Here is a 19,672-nt window from a genome sequence, read left to right as displayed (position 1 = left end):
GCGGCCCCTGAAGAGAAAGCGGAGGCCCTGGGGTGGGAGTGCTGGGGCTGGAGGGGTGAAGATCCACTCTGGGCGGGGCCTGGGCCCTGAGTAAGCAAGAGGGTAGGCAGCGCGTCTGATCCAAATCGTGGTAGTCTTTGTGCCCATTGCCCTACTTGGAGTGCTTTGTAAATCCTGGATCGTCTCAGCTTTTATCCCCTTAAAAGCGTGAATTTTAGTGCAGCTCCATTTAATCTGTTGAACTTAAGGCCCCAATGTGTCATATGAAGAGGTGTGACCTAATATGCCAGTCACATCAAGATTAATGATGTACATAACATAAACTGACACCCTGTAATTAAAAAACAAGACTTCGTCTAGGTGAACAAGTAATTCCCTACTTAAAACTTGCTGTGTGCAAACACACACACACACACACACACACACACACACACACACAGAGGAACTGTAGTCCTGCTGAAAAGATGTACAAATACTTTCACAAAACAAATTAAAAGATGGTTCTCCTCTCATGGTTCACGTAGGACAGATAGTGGACTGGCTTTAATGGGAGAAGTCTAGATTTACTATTTTACTACATTTTTAGATCTGTGAACCTTTTTTTTTTTTTTTTGATGTAGGCACAAATTTCTGTTGTAACTATAAGAAGGTTGATATAATTTTGCATTCTTAGGCTGATTTTTCTTTATAGGTGATTTCTTAGGAGGCACAGAAGTGTTTGAAGGGCTGCGTACCCTATTGAAGGATGGCAGAAGCAGTGTTGATTGATTTCTTTGGTTTGAAATTTAACTCTCAGAAAAACAGTCACCAGGTATTACTGAAGACACTGAATGCTGTCCGATACCATCATGCTGCCAAGGCCAAGTTTCTTTGCATAATGTGTTGTAATAGCATCAGCTGTGAAAGGGATGGGGAACATAACTTTGAATTGGAAGCAAGCAATGGATTATCAGCTCTCTTGAGAGAGTTTGAGACTGTTAGCCATCCTAGTATGGCTGCCTCTTTGTATACCATTAAACAAAAAATTGATGAAAAAAACTTGAGCAGCATTAAGGTAATTGTACCCATGCACCGGAAGACATTGCTGAAAGCTTTTATTGATCAACTCTTCACCAACGTTTACAATTTTGAGTTTGAAGATTTACAGGTGACTTTGAGGGGAGGTCTTGTGAAACAGTCCACTGAAATAAACATGATCACAGATCAAGAACAAGAAGCAATCCAGAATGAAATAAAAACATATTTGAGAAGTCTGCCAGCTCTGAAAGGAGAATTAACCATTATCACATCTCCATTAATCTCAGGTATATTAAACACTGTGTTGTTCTTACTGTATACATGAAAAAAACCAGTCTTTCTTTGGAGGCTGGTCACCTTTTTCCCCCTCCTCTCTTTTGTAGACTGTAGGGTTTATAAGCTCGTTGGCATCAGCTGCAACATGGGAGTATCAGGGATGGCCTTGTAGTGTCAGCAGTGTCGAGGGACAGTCCCTTCAGAGCCACCCTAAATAAATAAATTTGCTTTGTGCAAATTCAGCTTTAAGACAAATCCCCCAGCCTTCCTTTAAAATGAGATTTATGACCCTAAGCATCTCCTATTTAGAAATTCTGGAACCTTAGCTCATTGGCGTTTAGACAGAAGAATGAAATTTAAGAGTCCATCTTACTCTTGGTTAAATGATATTTACTGTGAGCTGTATGCTATGAGGAATACCAAAGACAAATGGGACAGAAGATACCCTTTGAAAAGCAATAGTCCCATGGGGAAGGTAGAGCAAACACAAATCGTGTATAACAAGAATACATGGAGGTACACAGTGCTGTAGAAATTGGAAGCCAGAAAAACATGCAGCTTGAGGTGATCAGGGAAAGTCTTACTGTGAGACTGGGTTGGTAATGCTCTATAGTCGTTGTATAGCATATTTTTAATCTTCACTACTTCTATTCGATAGATATTTTCTTGCATGGATTTACTACAAGGACAGGTGGAATATCTTACATACCAACTCTTAGCTCATTCAATCTCTTCAGTAGTTCCAAACGGAGGGATCCCAAGGTTGTTGTCCAAGAAAATCTGCGTAGGTTGGGGAATGCTGCAGGATTTGATGTGGAGAAATTTTACCAAATAAAGGTAAAGTTTTGTTTCATGTTTCAGAAGATGCAAAGTATATTCTTGACTCTGCTAATGACTTCATGGACTTTAATCAAGCTGTTTAACTTTTGCATCTGGTGTTTTACTGAAAATGTTAGGATAATGCTTATGGTTGTTTTTCTTAGATCTGTACTCTATAGCTTAAATATCAATTCTGTGATAGATTTCACCTGAAGCTACTCATGTCTAAAAGTACTTTTAACTCTCAGGGTATGGTATCACTGCCCTTTTTGATTCAGAAGGAAGATTCCAGAATGATGGGAGAGAAAGGCTATTATTTTCTAAATCAACATTAGGAGGAACTAGGGTCACAATGGATGCCTTGTTCCTTACAGAATGCTAGGTTTATTTGAATCAGGAAAAGTAAAAATATCATTGATTTGGTAATTAACTTCTTTCCTTAAATAATGCTCTTTGGAAAGTGCTGCAAGTAGAGATTTACTCATCTCTAGTAGGAGATGTTTGTGATGTACTGTATTAAATTTTTAAGTGTTAAAGTGTGTTTTCCTTTGACTAAAATATGCAGAGATTATAATAGCAAAAGTTAAGTGATAAGTAAATTTGGTATTTTACCACATACAGAAGTGATATACTTAATGCTTGCTGGTAATATTAAACTGATTGTTTAATTTTGTACACAAAAAGAGTATTTTCAGAAAAGCTTATGGTATGAGAAATCCTACTTTCAAAATATTTTTATCACACATCTTTGGTATTAGACTGATCATGCCAATGACGTCTGGATTATGGGAAGGAAGGAGCCTGAATCTTACGATGGAATCACCACAAATCAGAGGGGAGTCACAATAGCAGCTCTTGGTGCTGACTGTATACCAATAGTTTTTGCTGATCCTGTCAAAAAAGCATGTGGGGTTGCTCACTCTGGTAAGTATCCTTAATGAAGCATTTAAGGTTTTACCAATTTTGTAGTATAGGCAAAATTATAATTTCTTTACGGTGCGCATTACAAGACAGTTAATTACATGGTATTAAGTATAAAGGGGTAGAACCAGCATACTCTTATTATAGGAGCAGGTGATGGCAGTACCTAAGTCAAATTATATGAATCAGAGTAGAATTCCCAAAGGAAGCAGTAACCAGGCTGATTTCTGAGGAATTTGCAAGACCTGATTAGGTACCAATGTTTCTCAGCAGGGGTGCCAAAATGTTAACATTTTGGGCAAGATAATCTTATATTGCAGTTTGCTTGGCTTCCAAAATTCTTAATGCCAGTAGCACCCCCCCCCCAGTTGTTGTAAGAAAAGCAGCAACAAAAAGAAAGCCTTCATGCTTTTCAGAACATTCCAAAGGGAGTGGTGCTGCCTCTGGTTGAGAACCCTCGAAGTCCAGGCAATGGGGAATAGGAAGGTTAAGCATGTTGCAGAAAGGTATTCATGAAGGGGGAGGTACAACAGCATGTGTAAAAGGTATGGAGGTAAGAAAAAGCAAGATATGTTTGGAAAAAGTCGTTTAGTTTAATACGTTATAGTCTAGTGCCTTTATTATCTAAAGATAAGAACAAAGGATTTTTAGATGCTGTGTTAAGGTTATGGAATTTTGTTTTCTAAAGGTATTTTAAAATGCTATTTAAATTATCCTGTGGTTACTACTCTATGTGAAATAAGGGATGATCTTTCAGATTTCCTTCTGCTTGTAAATCTAGGACTACTTTGCTTTTTAGACAAAAGATAAATAAGAAAATGGCATATTTTTCTTTTGATCTAGCTAGAGTTATGGGATTGGATGACTAGAAGTCAAATTTTGATTTGCCATTATCAAAATGTTATTTAACATTTGAGTCTTAGTTCCTGGATGTAAAAAAATCTTATTTGTTACTTCTTAGGTTTTGAAACATTATTTTTAAATATCAAAGATTAAAGCTGTCGAAATGAAACACTCTTGAACAAAGTCAGAGGTCTGACACTCTCTGATTTCAAAACTTATTATAAAGCCACAGTAATCAAAACAGTATGGTACTGGCATAAGACAGACATATCGACCAATGGAACAGAACAGAGGTCCCAGAAATAAACCCTTGCATATGGTCAAAAGATTTTTAACAAGGTGCCTAGACTATACAGTGGGGAAAGGATAGTCTCTTCAACAAATAGTGCTGAGAAAACTGGATATTCACATAGAAAAGAATGATATTAGACCCTTATCTCACATCATATATAAAAATTAACTCAAATTGGGTTAAAGACCTACATGTAAGACCTAAATCTATAAAATTCATCAAAGAAAACAGTGTAAATCCTTATGAACTTGGATGAGGCAGTGGTTTTATAGATGTGATACCGAAAGCACAAGGAACAGAAGTATAAATAGATAAATTGGATTTCATCAGAATTACAAACTGAGCATCAATACAGTTAAAAGGCAACCCATAGAATGGGAGAAAATATTTGCAATTCACATATCCGAAAAGGGATTAATGTCCAGAATGTATAAAGAACTCCTATAATTCAACAACAAAAAAACAACCCGGAAAAATAGGCAAAGGACTTGACTAGACATTTCTCCAAATATGATAAGCAAATGGCCAACAAGCATGTGAAATATGCTTAGTGTCACTAATAATTAGGGAAATGCAAATCAAAACTACAATGAGATACTACCTCACACTCATTAGGAAAGCTAATATTAAAAACAAACGAAAATAACAAATTTTGGTAAGGATGTGGAGAAACTGGAACCCTGATGTACTATTGGTGGGAATAGTGGGAATGTAAAATGGTGCAGCTGCTATAGAAAATAATGTGATGGTTCCTCAGAAATTTTTAAATAGAATTACCATATGATCCAGCAATTCTACTTCTAGGTAGAAGTCCTGGTATCCAGTACTTCTGGGTATATCCAAAAGAATTGAAAGCAGGATCTTGACAAGATACTTGCACACCCATACTCACGGCAGAATGATTCACAATGGCAAAGAGGTGGAAGCAATCCAAGAGTCCACAGATGGATGAATAGATAAACACAATGTGATATATACAGACAATGGAATATTATTTAGCATTAAAAAGGAAGGAAATCCTGACACCCGAGTGAGGGGTTTGAGGACATTATGCTAAGTGTAATAAGTCAGTCACAAAGAGACACTTTTAAGATTCCACTTACATGGCTTATCTATAGTCAGCAAATTCATAGAAAGTAGAATGGTGGGTACCAGGGCGAGGGGAAAGTGGTGAGGGGGAGTTGTTATTTAATGGGTATAGAGTTTCAGTTTTGTAAGATGAACATATTTAACACTACTAAAGTATACACTTAAAAAGAGTTAAAATGGTAAATTTTATTTTATATATTTTTTCCCACAATTTAAAAAAATTTGAAAAAAGTGAAGGAGAGAGAATACTAACAAGTTATATATAATCCCAGTGGAAACTGAAGCTGTAGAATATTTTTAAAGAAAGTGGAAGGGACCTCCCATTAAATATGTTTTCCTTGTCAGGTGCTTTGCATAACACACCTTATTTAAAAACCAGTATTTTAGTTAATTGATTATTTAGCTTAATTAATTTTGTGGTTTATTTGCTGTTTCTGGACTTTGAAAAATACAAACTGTTCATTTTTAAGTTATATATAAATTAAGGTGCAATGTTACATTTTAACTTCCCTTACCTTTTTTTCTTCCTATTTACCAGGTTGGAGAGGTACTTTGTTAGGTGTTGCTATGGCTACAGTGCATGCTCTGATCACAGAATACGGCTGTAGTTTGGAAGACATTATTGTTGTACTGGGACCTTCAGTAGGACCTTGCTGTTTTACTCTGCCAAGGGAATCAGCAAAGGGATTTCATAATCTTGATCCTGAATGTGTACGGTTATTTGATTCACCAAATCCCTGTGTTGACATTCGTAAAGCCACTAGGTAGGTTTGACTTCATTACAGAACTGCAAGTTTGGTTATTGCTTATTGTTTCTTTCTCTCTCTCTTTTTTTTTTTAATCTACAGTCTCTATGGCATGAGTGCCTCAGTGTATTTTATTTTATTTTATTTTTAAATATTTATTTATTTTTGAGAGAGAGAGAGAGAGAATGCACGAACGGGGGAAGGCCAGAGAGAGGAGGACATTGGGTTCTGTGCTGAGAGTAGTGAGCCCAGTGTGGGGCTCAAACTCATGAACCATGAGATCATGACCTGAGCCCAAGTCGGATGCTCAACTGACTGAACCACCCAGCTGCCCCTGTTTCTAAAATGAAAAGTACTTTAGACAACAATTAGTAACTCCAAGAAAAATTCAGGTGGCAGGTATTTAAGTAGCTGACATACACATATATATAAAAACTTATTTTAATTATGAAATACATTGTCATTTAAGTTTGAATAATGAAATTTTCTTGTCTGGTACCTCTTACTGATTTAAAAGTGAAGGAGGATATATTTACCATGTAGTTTTGAGAGACCTACTTAGACTTCATGTAGAAAAGTTGCCATGTACTTAATAGACGTTCCTCAGCTAAAATGTCCTAAATACAATAAACTATCAGAAAGCTGATATTTTAAAATTATTTTATTCTATAACTAGAGGAATATATTTCTTAGAAAAAATGTTAGATAATATAAGCACATAGTCACTTTCAAGGTTTTTATGGCCCCTTACAATTTTGAGTTACAAAGTGTTGCTGTTAATAGCCATTATCATTCCTATAAAGGAAAATTGTCTGATTTGAATTGTGTTTCCGTTCCAGCCAACAAAACCTTGCTGAGATTCTGCTTCATTTAGCACATAAGTAGAAAGGATTGAAATTGATTCTTAAATGTGACTTGTGGAATTAGTGTCACTAATTTATAGTCATATTTCATGTCATAAAGTGTTCATGAAGAAACAACTTCTCTGTGAAAAATCTGGTTAAGAGGAGGACAGGAGAAGGAGGGCCAAATGACTAAAAAGCATGTTCTGAATCAAATGAATCTTGTCTGCCAATACCCTGGTAACTTTAGAAGTTTCTTCTGAATAAGTACTTGATTTTGATTATAAAATTCCCAGGTCATGTCTGCAGAACAATATGGAAGGTTTTACAGTTTATATATGAATTTAAGTGATTAATGGTGATAAAATCTATCATTTCCTGGACTTGTTCATGTTTTGTATCTGAAAATCAACTTGCATGGTTTTAAGCAGATCTTTCCCAGAATTCTTTTATACCAATATCCAATACACACACACACACACACACACACACACACACACACACACATTACTGCTTTGTCTATTGGTAAAATAAACTCTTGCTATCTTTTAAAAAATCTTTATCCCAAGGATTCTTCTAGAACGGGGAGGAATTCTACCACAGAATATTCAGGACCTGAACCAAGATCTCAACATCTGTACATCCTGCCATCCTGACAAGTTTTTTTCCCACGTCCGAGATGGCCTTAATTTTGGTACACAGATTGGCTTCATATCAATTAGAGAATGAGGTACAGTAGGTTCTCTCTCGTCTTTCCCTTCTCTCCTTCTTCCTCTTTCCACCTTTCCCTCCCCTCATTTTTAAAAATAATTAATCATATTTAACTTTACCCCTTTATTCTTGTAGGAAGAATTAAGTTTCTACTTTTTATTGAAGCAATAGAGGTAGAAAAGTTAATTTTTAGTGACATGCTATAATATAAAGAATAGCCACTCCTTTTCCTAGTTAATGAAGAATAATCAGTCTAGCATATAAGTATAAAATTAAATCATTTATTCTTTTTAAAAAATCCAATATGAATACCATTTATCTTCTTTGTACTTCATATCAGTATACTTCCTATCATAACATCCTCATACCTTTCTTTTTTTTATTCTTTTGATTTTTGAGAAGAAATCTTTGCATAAAGATTCTAAATTCTAGAATAATAAAAAATCCTCACATACACAAACTGGCTTGGTTTTCAACTATATTTCCAACTGATTATAGTAGGAATTTGCTAGTTTTCTTTAAAGGATAAATAATAAATAGACTTTGTAGTATGTGCAGTCTCTGTCTCTACTCAGCTTTGCCATTGTACAGCAAAAGCAGACAGGAAAGACACAGAAACAAAAGAGTACGACTGTATTTCAATAAAACTGTCTTTATGAAAAAAACAGGTGAGGCGCCAGGCAGGTTTAGCCCACAGGCTATAATTTGCTGATACCTGATCTATAGTCATAGAGCGAGACAGAATATAATTTCATTAAGTTAGTATTTATTTCAGATAATTTTCTCAGAGTTATAAAAAAATGTTTCATGACAGCGATTTAGTGCTGACCCTTTAGCACATATCTAATTTTCCTTAAGTTTCCTTTTAACTGAATTAATATTATTTTTAATCTTCACAATGTCTTTAACTCTTTAATATACAAAAGACTTTAGCATACTTAGTGATTTTTACCTTGATATTATAATAGCATTAGTAAGGGTCTCTTATTTGATTTCAATGTATTTTTACAGATATTGACTGGATTTTTACACAACTGTTTCCTGCCTCCTCCTAAACCAACGACAAGAGACAAATTTAGCTGTTTGATTTACTTAAAACCAAAAGGATTATAATGGATAATTCATCTTTAGGTATATTTTCACTATTATCCAAAACCAAATGATTTTTATTTGATTCTAACAAAATCTAGATAAGGATTATTCGTAAAGTGTGGTCTATTTTCTGTGTTGCATGAATCAGGAATAGGTCTGTTCATTTCAGTATTTATTGGGTACCCTCTTTGTCAGGCATTGGTGAAGCATAGGTGAGTCAAAATAAGTAATAATTTTTTCTCCTTGAGTCTAATGCAATGGAGGAGATAAACACTTATAATACTTTAATTTTGATAGCCGTGGAAGAGTACTGAAGAAGAGAGGATTAATTCTCTCTGGAAGGCAGGATAGGGAAAGTGCTATATAGAAAATGATATATCACGTGGGCCCAAAAGATGTACAGGCTTTTGACAAATGAAGAACAACCATAACAGGTAGAGGGAACGCCATGAACTAGGGCATGAAATTGAGTGTGTAACATGTTCTAGAGAGAAGTGTGTAGGCAGGAGTTACTGGAAAAACAGGTTGGAAAGAGATTAGTTAAGGTCTCACATGCCATGTCAGAGAGTTTAGAGTTGATTTTTCAGTTAAAGAGTAGGCATAAAAAGTAGGGGAGTGTTTTTATTTTCTCGACATCTGTAACAGGATGGATTTAAATTGCAAGAGACCAGGCCAGAAAGAATTAGTTAAGAGGCAAAATACTTTAAAAAAGAAAAAATGAAGCCTAAATGAAGACCATGGAAATTAAGATGGAGGAGAATAGATGGCGAGACGTTTCAGATATAGAATCAGTAGATCCTCTTAATAGATAATGAAGAGGACAGGTGAGGAAGAGTGGGGAAGTCATTGATGACTCCAAGATTTCTGCTTGGTTGACTACCAAGAGTGGCAACAAGAGGAAGAAAGAAGTTTGGGAAAAGGGAGAAGGATAATGAGTTTGACACGCAGACTAAAGTGTATCCAGATGGAAATATTTGGTCAATGACTAGAAATACAGCCCTGTCACATTGGTGGGAGCTGGGAGAAAGATAGAGCTTTAGAAGTTGGCTATGCAGAAATGAGGCCTGAGGCCATTGGAGTAGACTGAATCATCTAGGCAGAATTACAGGATGAGTGAAAAGGAGGTTTGAGGGTGAAACTTCATACAACACCTGGGTTTGAAGAACCAAGAAGCTGAACCATTAAAAAAAAAAAAAAAAAAGGTTAATAATTAGAAATAAGGGAAGAAAACCAGAGTGTTCCCATTTTGAAGAAAGAAGCCAGTGTGGATGTGAGAGGAACTCAGAATTTTCAGAGACACAGCGTACAAGAAATTTTCAGAGATGGAATAAAATGAGAACTGAGAAGAAACCAGTGGATTAACCATATTGAAGCTGTTCTATAGGCAATGGTGGCAGAGTCGGATTTCAGGACACTGCGGAAGAGGATGCGTAGGTGTCCACTCTTCTTTGATAGTATTTACTAGAGAAGAGAAAGCACTGGGGGCTGTGTATCTCAAAGGAAGGGGTATTTTTTTTCTTTTGATCAGGAGTTTTAAATATATTTGTAAGCTGAAGAGAGGAGTCAAGCTATGTGTACGTGGGGCAAAATGGTATATATGACGTGTATTTTTAAAGTGAGTAGTTCATTGCATCTTCAACTTTTTTATTTTATTCATATGTGTCTTATATGAACAGGTAGTAGAATAATGGAAAATTACATTTGTTGGGTATTTACAAAGGGCTTTTATATACGTTACCTCGTTTTATCTTGACAGCTATTCTGAAATACATAGGCCAGTTGTTATTCTTTTTATTCAGATGAGGAAACTTAAGTCTCATTGAGGTTTAAAATCATATACTTTGTGATAAAGCAGGACTTGAACCCACATCTTAGGACTTCAAATCTCATTTTAGATTTTACAGTTAATCAAAGCTATCTAAGTTAAATTTTTATTTTCAACGTTCTGTTAATATCATCCATTCATACATTCAGTCAAAATTTTGTTGAGGTACTAGGATAGGTTAAAAAAAAATACACTTGTAGCCTTTAGGAGGTTTAATATCTACTGAAAGGTGGCAGTCAATAAACCAGCAATTGCAATACTGTGATATGTGTTGTTAAGTCGTCACAACCTGATACCTTGTTCAGTTGAATTCTTCTATGCAACTCGTAAGACAGTGTAAAATTTAAATACCTCGTCTCTTCCATTTCAGGGAAGGCATTAAACATAGGGCAACAATTTCAAACTCAGGAAAAATACTTTTGTTTAATGATAACAGTGAAGATTAAGAATAATTTCACACATTAAGAAAGGTTGATCATTTTCCAGTTCTTCACTATGCATTATTTTGTTTGAAGTTTATAAATTTACAAGAGGATTAGGTGACCATATTTCACTTTATGTACCAAAATATTCTAAAACAAAATAAAATTATATTTGACTATGATTTTGGATTATCTGTTCCAAAGTATTTAATGAAAAGTCTCCTTGCTGTTTTACTGAGTGAAAAAGTTTTGATTATTAACTCAGAGACAGAATGACTAGGTTGTTAAATAATTGTGTCTTACTGTTTCTATAAGATCTTTGTCACTCTCAAGCATTTATATATAGGTTTCTGGTACTTTGAGGGTAAAACCACAATGATGATTTTTATTTTTAATGAGTTTAGTTTTCAGTCTAAGCTCTGCTACTAACTGTACATATGAAATACTGGTTGTCATTTTACTAAGAAGAGGAATCACGTTTGTAAATCAGATGAGAGTTCATGACATGATTCTTTTAGAGGTACTAAGTATCAAACTAAACTTTGTCTAACTGTAGTTTTAAATTGTGAATAGTAGTATAGTGACCAAATAAATGTGCTGTACTCCAGTGCTTTATAAAACAAATGAAAAAGTGATCTTTCCACTAGGAGGCAGTATTTCTACAAGTAGCTTTGCTCTTTTCCTTGGTATAAAGTTGAACCAATCTTACTCTCTGTATTTATTTGTACCAGGAAAGAAAAAAAAAAAAAAAAGAGGTGCTTTTAAAGTTAATGAATGTATTGCTCTTACTTTATATATGCACCATCTTGTAGTTCAAGTATATAAAAGCATTTAGGAACCCTCACCCACCTGGATCTATCTCACTTCTACAGAATCTCCAGTAATTCCTTTTCTGTAAGTAGAATTTTGGGGGAGAAATTCAGAGAAGCTTATTCTATGACACATGACAAAAACATAACACCCATGGATTCAAAAGCTGGAGGATAAGATGTCAATTACATGTGAATTATATCATTTTATATTTCAAAGTAGATTTAATAATTGTTTTTACTTGGTTGTATTAAAGTTATACTTACAATATATCCATCCTACTTTTTTTTTTAATAGAGAGCAAGAACGGGGGAGAAGGGCAGAGGGAGAGAAAGAGAGAGAGAATCTTAAGCAGGGTTCACACTCAGTCTGACATGGGGCTTGATCCCACAACCCTGGGATCATGACCTGAGCCATATCACGAGCCGGACGCTCAACCAACTAAGCAACCCTGGTGTCCCAACATCCTATTTGTTATGTGAACTCTTAGATGCCACCAATCTATGGAAGTCCAGCACTTTCAAGAAAGCACTGCTCAGTTATCTATGTGTTTGTGTGTGTGTGTGTGGATCTGAGTGTGCTAAATGGCAAGCCAGAAGTGTGTATGTATTATATATAGCCTGTTTGCCCTAAATAATGTAAATTCACACACAACATATTGGATGCAGTGGAATTATGGATTTCTTTTTATAAAGTTTTTGTAACTTGTGCAGTAAAGAATGGAAATCATAGTTTATATGCTTACTGTATGTGTTTATGTGAACTGTGGTCTAGAGCACATGTGTTTCCATTGTAGGCAATGTTTTTAAACTTGTGATATCAGAGATGGGGCGGCTGCTACAAGTAATGAGTTATTCTATGCTAGCTATTTGCTTAGTGATGGAAATAGAATCTGTCACTACTACTTTTTCCAGATTAACACATTTAGTTTGGACTCATGATGATCACGTATCAATTGTGTAGAGACAAACTTTTCATACTCTCCTTAAATAGATTTTCTTTCTAGAGAAATAAATGCTTACATCGTATTTCCTGTGTCCTTGTGCCAAGTGCCTGTGGTAAACTATGTCCCTTCTGAATCTGGAGCAGGCTTTTTGTTTTATTTAATTCTCAGAAGGCTGGGGTGTCCAGTTACTGTATTTTATTAAATAATTAAAGCTTCCAGCAGACTCTTTAGCTCAAAATGTCACATTCCTTTCTAACAACAACAAAAAGAGAGTACTCTCATTTAATGAGAAACATTTGTGGAAAATAGATGTGTTCATGACAATTGAGTTTTGAGTTTTTAATATCCTCCATTTTCTTTTCTCTTTTTAAAAAAAAAAAATGTTTATTTCTTTATTTTGAGAGGAAGAGAGAGGGAAAGAGAATTCCAAGCAGGCTGCATTCCATCAGCACAGAGCCAGATGTGGGGCTTGATCTCACAAACCGTGAGATCATGACCCAACCCAAAATCAAGAGCTGGACCCTCAACCAACTGAACCACCCAGGTGCCCCTATCCTCCATTTTCTTAATTCCTAGTTTTGCATTATACATTGCTTCAATTTACATATTATCAGTACTTCCCTATTCCTTTACTTTCCTTACGCACATGTTTTAGAGTTTATTTTCTTATCCCACCCCATCATCCTCGTGTTTATAATTGATGTTTCCTTTACATAAGGTAACCTAATTCTTTAAGTTTTATACTTTCAAGTACATATTCAGACTTGGGTATAGTGTTGCTTATTGGACATATCCTATGGGCCCCTCAAAACAATATCCTCCAAACTTAACTCACCATTTCCCCTCCAAAATTTTTCCCCTCTGATGTTCTATTTCAGAGAATGAAACCATTTTTCGTGAAGTTGCTCATCCAAAAAATCTTAGAGTGTTTCTGAATGTCTCCCTTTCCTTCACCTCTTCTTCCCCTACACTTCTGCCTTTATAAATCTATCATCTGTTCCCATGTCTCTCTATCTTAACTGCCAGACATTCAGATCATCATCTCTCAGGTGCATCATTTGACCAGCCTTCTAACTAGTCCGCCTTCATTGAATCTCTTCTTTTACTGCTATTATTGTTCTAAAATGCAAATCTGGTCGTATTACATCCCTCTGTACTCTATGATGTTTCTGCTATCTCCAAGATGAAGCCCTACTCACTAACTTTTATAGGAGCTATTATGATCTCACCCCTTTGTTACCTTTTCTAATTTCTCCCACTCCCCACTCTCTATTACATATTCCATCCATTCTGTGCTTTTTTTCGTTTCCTGGAATATACCATTAAGCTCAGTCAGACCACAGAGGTTGGTTTGTATTCAAAGACTGACTAGAACTCAAATTAGGTTCAAGGTTACTTTTACTTAGGTTTTCTCCTGAGAAAACAAGCAGCACCGAGGACATACATAATATAAACATCTAAGTGAATGGATACAGCACTGGAGTGCCCCCCCCAATTCCATAGAGACATTTGACCAAAATTCAGTTGTCAATGTAGTGTATACTCAGCAATATGCCAGGTCATATATAGAAGAATAGTAGTTTTTGTTCCATTAGACAGGGTGAGGGGCTATGTTAATGTTCAAAGGTCTACCTTCTACAAAATATAACAAAATTTTGCCATATCTAAGCAGTATTGTATACGGTGTGCTCTTGGCTTTGGGAGTAGATTCCCATGATTCATCACTTACATATGACATCCAGGTGCTCATCCCAACAAGTGCCCTCCTCAATGCTCACCACTAATTTTCCCTTCTCCCCCAGCCCCCGCCATCAACCCTCACTTTGTTCTCTGTATTTAAGAGTCTCTTACGGTTTGCCTCCCTCTCTGAAACTATTTTTTCCCCTTCCCTTCCCCCATGGTCTTCGGTTAAGTTTCTCAAATTCCACATATGAGTGAAAACATATGATACCTGTCTTTCTCTGACTGACTTATTTCACTTAGCATAATACCCTCTACTTCCACTCACATTGTTTGCAAATGGCAAGATTTCATTCTTTCTCATTGCAAAATAGTATTCTATTGTATATATAAACCACATCTTTATCCATTCATCAGTTGATGAACATTTGGGCTCTTTCCATAATTTGGCTGTTATTGATAGCTCTGCTATAAACATTGGGGTACCTGTGCCCCTATGTATCAGCACTCCTGTATCCTTTGGATAAATTCCTGGTAGTGCTATTGCTGGGTGGTGGGGTAGGTCTATTTTTAACTTTTTGAGGAACCTCCACACTGTTTTCCAGAGTGGCTGCACCAGTTTGCATTTCCACCAACAGTGCAAGAGGGTTCCCATTTCTCCACATCCTTGCCAACATCTATTGTTTCCTGATTTGTTAATTTTAGCCACTCTGGCAGGTGTGAGGTGGTATCTCAGTGTGGCTTTGATTTGTATTTCCCTGATAATGTGTGACATTAAGCACCTTTTCATGTGCTTGTTGGCCATCTGGATGTCTTCTTTGGAAAAGTGTCTATTCATGTCTTCTTCCCATTTCTTCACTGGATTATTTGCTTTTTGGGTGTGGAGTTTGATAAGTTCTTTATAGATTTTGCATCATAGCCCTTTATCTGGTATGTCATCTGCAAACATCTTTTCCCATTCCGTTGGTTGCCTTTTCATCTTGTTGATTGTTTCCTTTGCTGTGCAGAAGCTTTTTATCTTGATGAGGTCCCAATAGTTCAGTTTTGCTTTTATTTCCCTTGCCTTCAGAGATGTGTCGATTAAGAAGTTGCTGTGGCTGAGGTCAAAGAGATTGTTGACTGTTTTCTCCTCGAGGGTTTTGATGGTTTCCTGCCTCACATTTAGGTCTTTCATCCAGTTTGAGTCTATTTTTGTGTATGGTGTAGGAAAGTTGTCCAGTTTCATTCTTCTGCATGTTGCTGTCCAGTTCTCTCAGCACCATTTGCTGACAAGACTGTCTTTTTTCCATTGGATCCTCTTCCCTACTTTGTCAAAGATTAGTCGGCCATACATGTGTGGGTCCAATTCTGTGTTCTATATTCTATTCCATTGGTCTATGTGTCTGTTTTTGTGCCAATACCATATACTGTCTTGATGATTACAGCTTTGTAGAAGAGGCTGAAGTCCGGGATTGTGATGCCTCCCGCTTTGGTTTTCTTTTTCAACATTACTTTGGCTCTTTGGAGTCTTTTGTGGTTCCATACAAATTTTAGGATGTTTATTCTAGCTCTGTGCACTCTGATTGGGATTGCATTGAATGGGTAGATTGCTTTGGGTAGTACTGACATCTTAACAATGTTTATTCTTCCAATCCAAGAGCATGGAATGTTTTCCCATTTCTTTGTGTCTTCTTCAGTCCTTCATAAGCTTTCTATAGTTTTCAGCATACAGACCTTTTACATCTTTGGTTAGGTTTATTCCTATGTATTTTATGGTTCTTGGTGAAATTGTAAATGAGATCAGTTTCTTTATTTCTTTCTGTTGCTTCGTTATTGGTGTATACAAATGCAACTGATTTCTGTACATTGATTTTGTATCCTGCGACTTTGCTGAATTCATGTACACTTCTAGGAGTCTTTTGGTGGAGTCTTTTGGGTTTTCCATGTAGAGTATCATGCAAAAAGTGAAAGTTTGATTCCTTTGCCTGTTTGGATGCCTTTTATTTCATTTTGTTGTCTGATTGCTGTGGCTAGGACTTCCAACACTATGTTAAACAACAGTGGTGAGAAGGAGACCCCTGTCATGTTCCTAGTCTCAGGGGAAAAGCTTTCAGTCTTTCCCATTGAGGATAATACTAGCTGTGGGCTTTTCATATATGACTTCTATGATGTTTATGTTCCTTCTATCCCGACTTTCTTGAGGGTTTTTATTAAGCAAGGATGTTGTATTTTATCAAAGGCTGTTTCTGCATCTATTGATAGGATCATGTTTCTTATCTTTTCTTCTGTTAATGTAATGGATCACACTGAATGATTTGTGAATGTTAAACCAGCCCTGCAGCCCAGGAATGAATCCCACTTGATCATGGTGAATAATTCTTTTGATAATACTGTTAAATTCAATTTGCTAGTATCTTGTTGAGAATTTTTGCATCCATGTTCATCAGGGATATGGCCTATAATTCTCCTTTTTTGTAGGGTCTCACAGAAGCTTTCCTTCCGTTTCTATTTTTTGGAACAGCTATTAACTCTGCTTTAAATGTCTGATAGAATTCCCCTGGGAAGCCATCTGGCCCAGGACTCTTGTTTGTTGGGAGATTTTTGATAACCAATTCAAATTCTTCACTGGTTATGGATCTGTTCAAATATTCTGTTTCTTTCTGTTTGAGTTTTGGTAGTGTGTGGGTGTCTAGGAATTTGTCCATTTCTTCCAGGTTGTCCAGTTTTTGACATATAATTTTTCATAGTATTCTCTTAATTGTTTTTATTTCTGTGGTGTTGTGATCTCTCCTCTTTCATTCGTGATTTTATCTATTTGGGTTTTCTCCCTTTTCTTGAGAAGTCTGGCTAGTGGGTTATCAATTTTGCGTATTCTTTCAAAAACCAACTCTTAGATTTATGGATCTGTTCTACTCTTTTTTTTTTTTGGATTCTATATTGTTCATTTCTACTCTAGTCTTTATTATTTCTATTCTTCTGCTGAGTTTTGGTTTTCTTTGCAGCTCTGCTTCTAGTTCCTTTAGGTGTGAGGTTAGGTTTTGTATTTGGGATTTTTCTTGTTTTTTGAGATCGGCCTGGATTGCAATGTATTTTCCTCTTAGGACTGCCTTTGCTACATTCCAAAGGGTTTGGACTGTTGTGTTTTCATTTTCATTTTCTTCCATATATTTTTTAATTTCTTCTTTAATTACCTGGTTGATCCATTCATTCTTTAGTTGGATGTTCTTTAACCTCCATGCATTTTGAGGCTTTCCAAATTTTTCTTGTGGTTCATTTCAAGTTTCATAGCCTTGTGATCTGAAAATATGCATGGTATGATCTCAATTCTTTTGTATTTATTGAGGGCTGTTTTGTGACCCAGTATGTGATCTATCTTGGAGAATGTCCTATGTGCACTCAAGAAGAATGTGTATTCTGTTGCTTTTGGATGAAAAGTTCTGAATATATCTGTCAAGTCCATCTGTTCCAGTGTATCATTCAGGGCCATTGTTTCTTTATTGATTTTCTGCCTAGATGATTTCTCCATTGTTGTAAGTGGAGTATTAAAGTCACCTGCAATTACTGTTTTCTTATCAATAAGATTGCTTATGTTTGTGATTAATTGATTTATATATTTGGGTGCTGTCAATTAGGGGGCATACACATTTACAATTGTCAGCTCTTCTTGATGGATAGACCTTGTAATTATGATATAATTCCCTTCTTCATCTCTTACAGTCTTTAGTTTAAAGTCTAGTTTGTCTGATGTAAGTATGGCTACTCCAGTTTTCTTTTGACTTCCAGTACCATGATAGATGGTTCTCCATCCCCTCACTTTTAATCTGAAGGTGTCCTCAGGTATAAAATGGGTCTCTTGTAGACAGCAAAAAGATGGGTCTTGTTTTTTTGTCCGTTCTGATACCTTATGTCTTTTCATTGGAGCATTTAGTCCATTTACATTCAGAGTGATTTTTGAAAGATACGGATTTAGTGTCATTGTGTTATCTGTAGGTTCCATGCTAGTGGTGATGTCTTGTCCTTTGTCGTCTTTGCAGCATTCCACTCACAGAGTCCCCCTTAGGATCATTTGCAGGGCTGGTTTGGTGGTCATGCACTCCTTTATCTGGGAAAGCCTTTATCTCTCCTTCTATTATGAATGACAACCTTGAAGGATAAAGGATTCTTGGCTGCATATTGTTCTTAACACATTAAATATTTCCTGCCACACCCTTCTGGCCTGCCAAGTTTCAGTGGACAGGTCTGCTACTACCCTTATGTGTCTACCCTTGTAGGTTAAGGCCCATTTGTCCCTAGATGCTTTCAGAATTCCCTTTATCTTTGTATTTTGCTAGTTTTGCTATGATATGCTGTGGTTAAGATCTATTCTTATTGATTCTTGAGGGAGTTCTCTGTGCCTCCTGGATATAAATGTCTGCTTCCTTCCCCGGATTAGGGAAGTTCTCAGCTATAATTTTTCAAGTAAACCTTCTGCCTCTTTCTCTCTCTCTTCTTCTGGAACTTCTGTGATACAGATATTATGTTTCATTGAATCACCTAGTTCTCTAATTCTCCCCTCATGGTCTAGTATTTTCTTATCTCTCTTTTTCTCAGCTTTATCATTTTCCATAATTTTATCTTCTTTTTCACTTATTCTCCCCTCTGCTTTCTCCGTCCTTGCTGACACTGCAACTAGTTTATTTTGTACCTCATTTATAGCATTTCTTAATTTGTCGTGACTATTTCTTATTTCCTTGATCTTTGCAGCAATAGATTTTCTGGTGTCTTCTATGCTTTTTTTAATCCCAGCTATTAATCTTAAGACTATTATTCCAAATTCTTAATGAGATATATTGTTTATATCTGTTTTGAGCAATTCTCTAGCTGTCATTTCCTGGAATTTCTTTTGAGGAGAATTCTTCCATTTCATCATTTTGTTTGGTTTTCTGTCCTTTACGTGTTTTAATAGCTTGTTATGTGTCCTGCAACTGTGAGAACTACCATATTAAAAAGGGGTCATACACTGTCCAGGGCCTGGCCCTTCAGGAGGTGTTTTTGGAGTGTGTTGTGTGCTCTCTGTTATTTTGACTCTAGTTTCTTTATCTCCCTACTCATAGTGGTGGTTTGGACCTTCTTCCACTTGTGCTTTGATTTGTTCATTGAAGTAACCCTGGAAAAAATTCAAAATGGGGGTGGTGGTAGAAGAAGCCTTATTCCATACAAAGAGAGAAATGACAGGAGTGGGGAAAAAGAAAAGAAAAAAAAAAATGACCAGTTAGAGAATCAGAGAAACTATACTATATGGCTTAATCCAGAGAGAAAGAGGAATATAAAGAAGAAGGAGATACAGAAGAGGTGTAAAAAGAATAGATTTAAAATGTCCCAT

General features: G+C 36.1%; 1 protein-coding gene across 4 annotated transcripts in view; it reads left to right on the top strand.

Moving 5' to 3' along the window:
- Positions 1 to 19,672, top strand: part of LACC1 (laccase domain containing 1) — a 32,535-nt gene that overhangs the window by 520 nt on the left and 12,343 nt on the right. For 3 of the 4 annotated variants that reach the window (XM_047080121.1, XM_047080130.1, XM_047080109.1), the window contains exons 2-7: positions 692 to 1,304; positions 1,952 to 2,130; positions 2,871 to 3,036; positions 5,796 to 6,021; positions 7,415 to 7,575; positions 8,568 to 11,977. In XM_047080121.1, coding sequence (XP_046936077.1) covers positions 746 to 1,304; positions 1,952 to 2,130; positions 2,871 to 3,036; positions 5,796 to 6,021; positions 7,415 to 7,574 — 1,290 coding nt within the window. In that variant the 5' untranslated portion in view covers positions 692 to 745 and the 3' untranslated portion in view covers position 7,575; positions 8,568 to 11,977. Of the gene's footprint in view, positions 1 to 691; positions 1,305 to 1,951; positions 2,131 to 2,870; positions 3,037 to 5,795; positions 6,022 to 7,414; positions 7,576 to 8,567; positions 11,978 to 19,672 lie in introns of those variants that run through there. The other variant, XR_006962138.1, reaches the window with a different exon arrangement.

This window comes from Lynx rufus, unplaced genomic scaffold (assembly GCF_022079265.1).
Source record: "Lynx rufus isolate CCGP_SWC_20201006 ecotype Redwood Valley unplaced genomic scaffold, mLynRuf1.p SCAF_1, whole genome shotgun sequence".
Taxonomy (NCBI): Eukaryota; Metazoa; Chordata; class Mammalia; order Carnivora; family Felidae; genus Lynx; species Lynx rufus.
The sequence above is the reverse complement of the archived record's forward strand: the minus strand, read 5'-3'. Positions and strand labels throughout refer to the sequence as shown.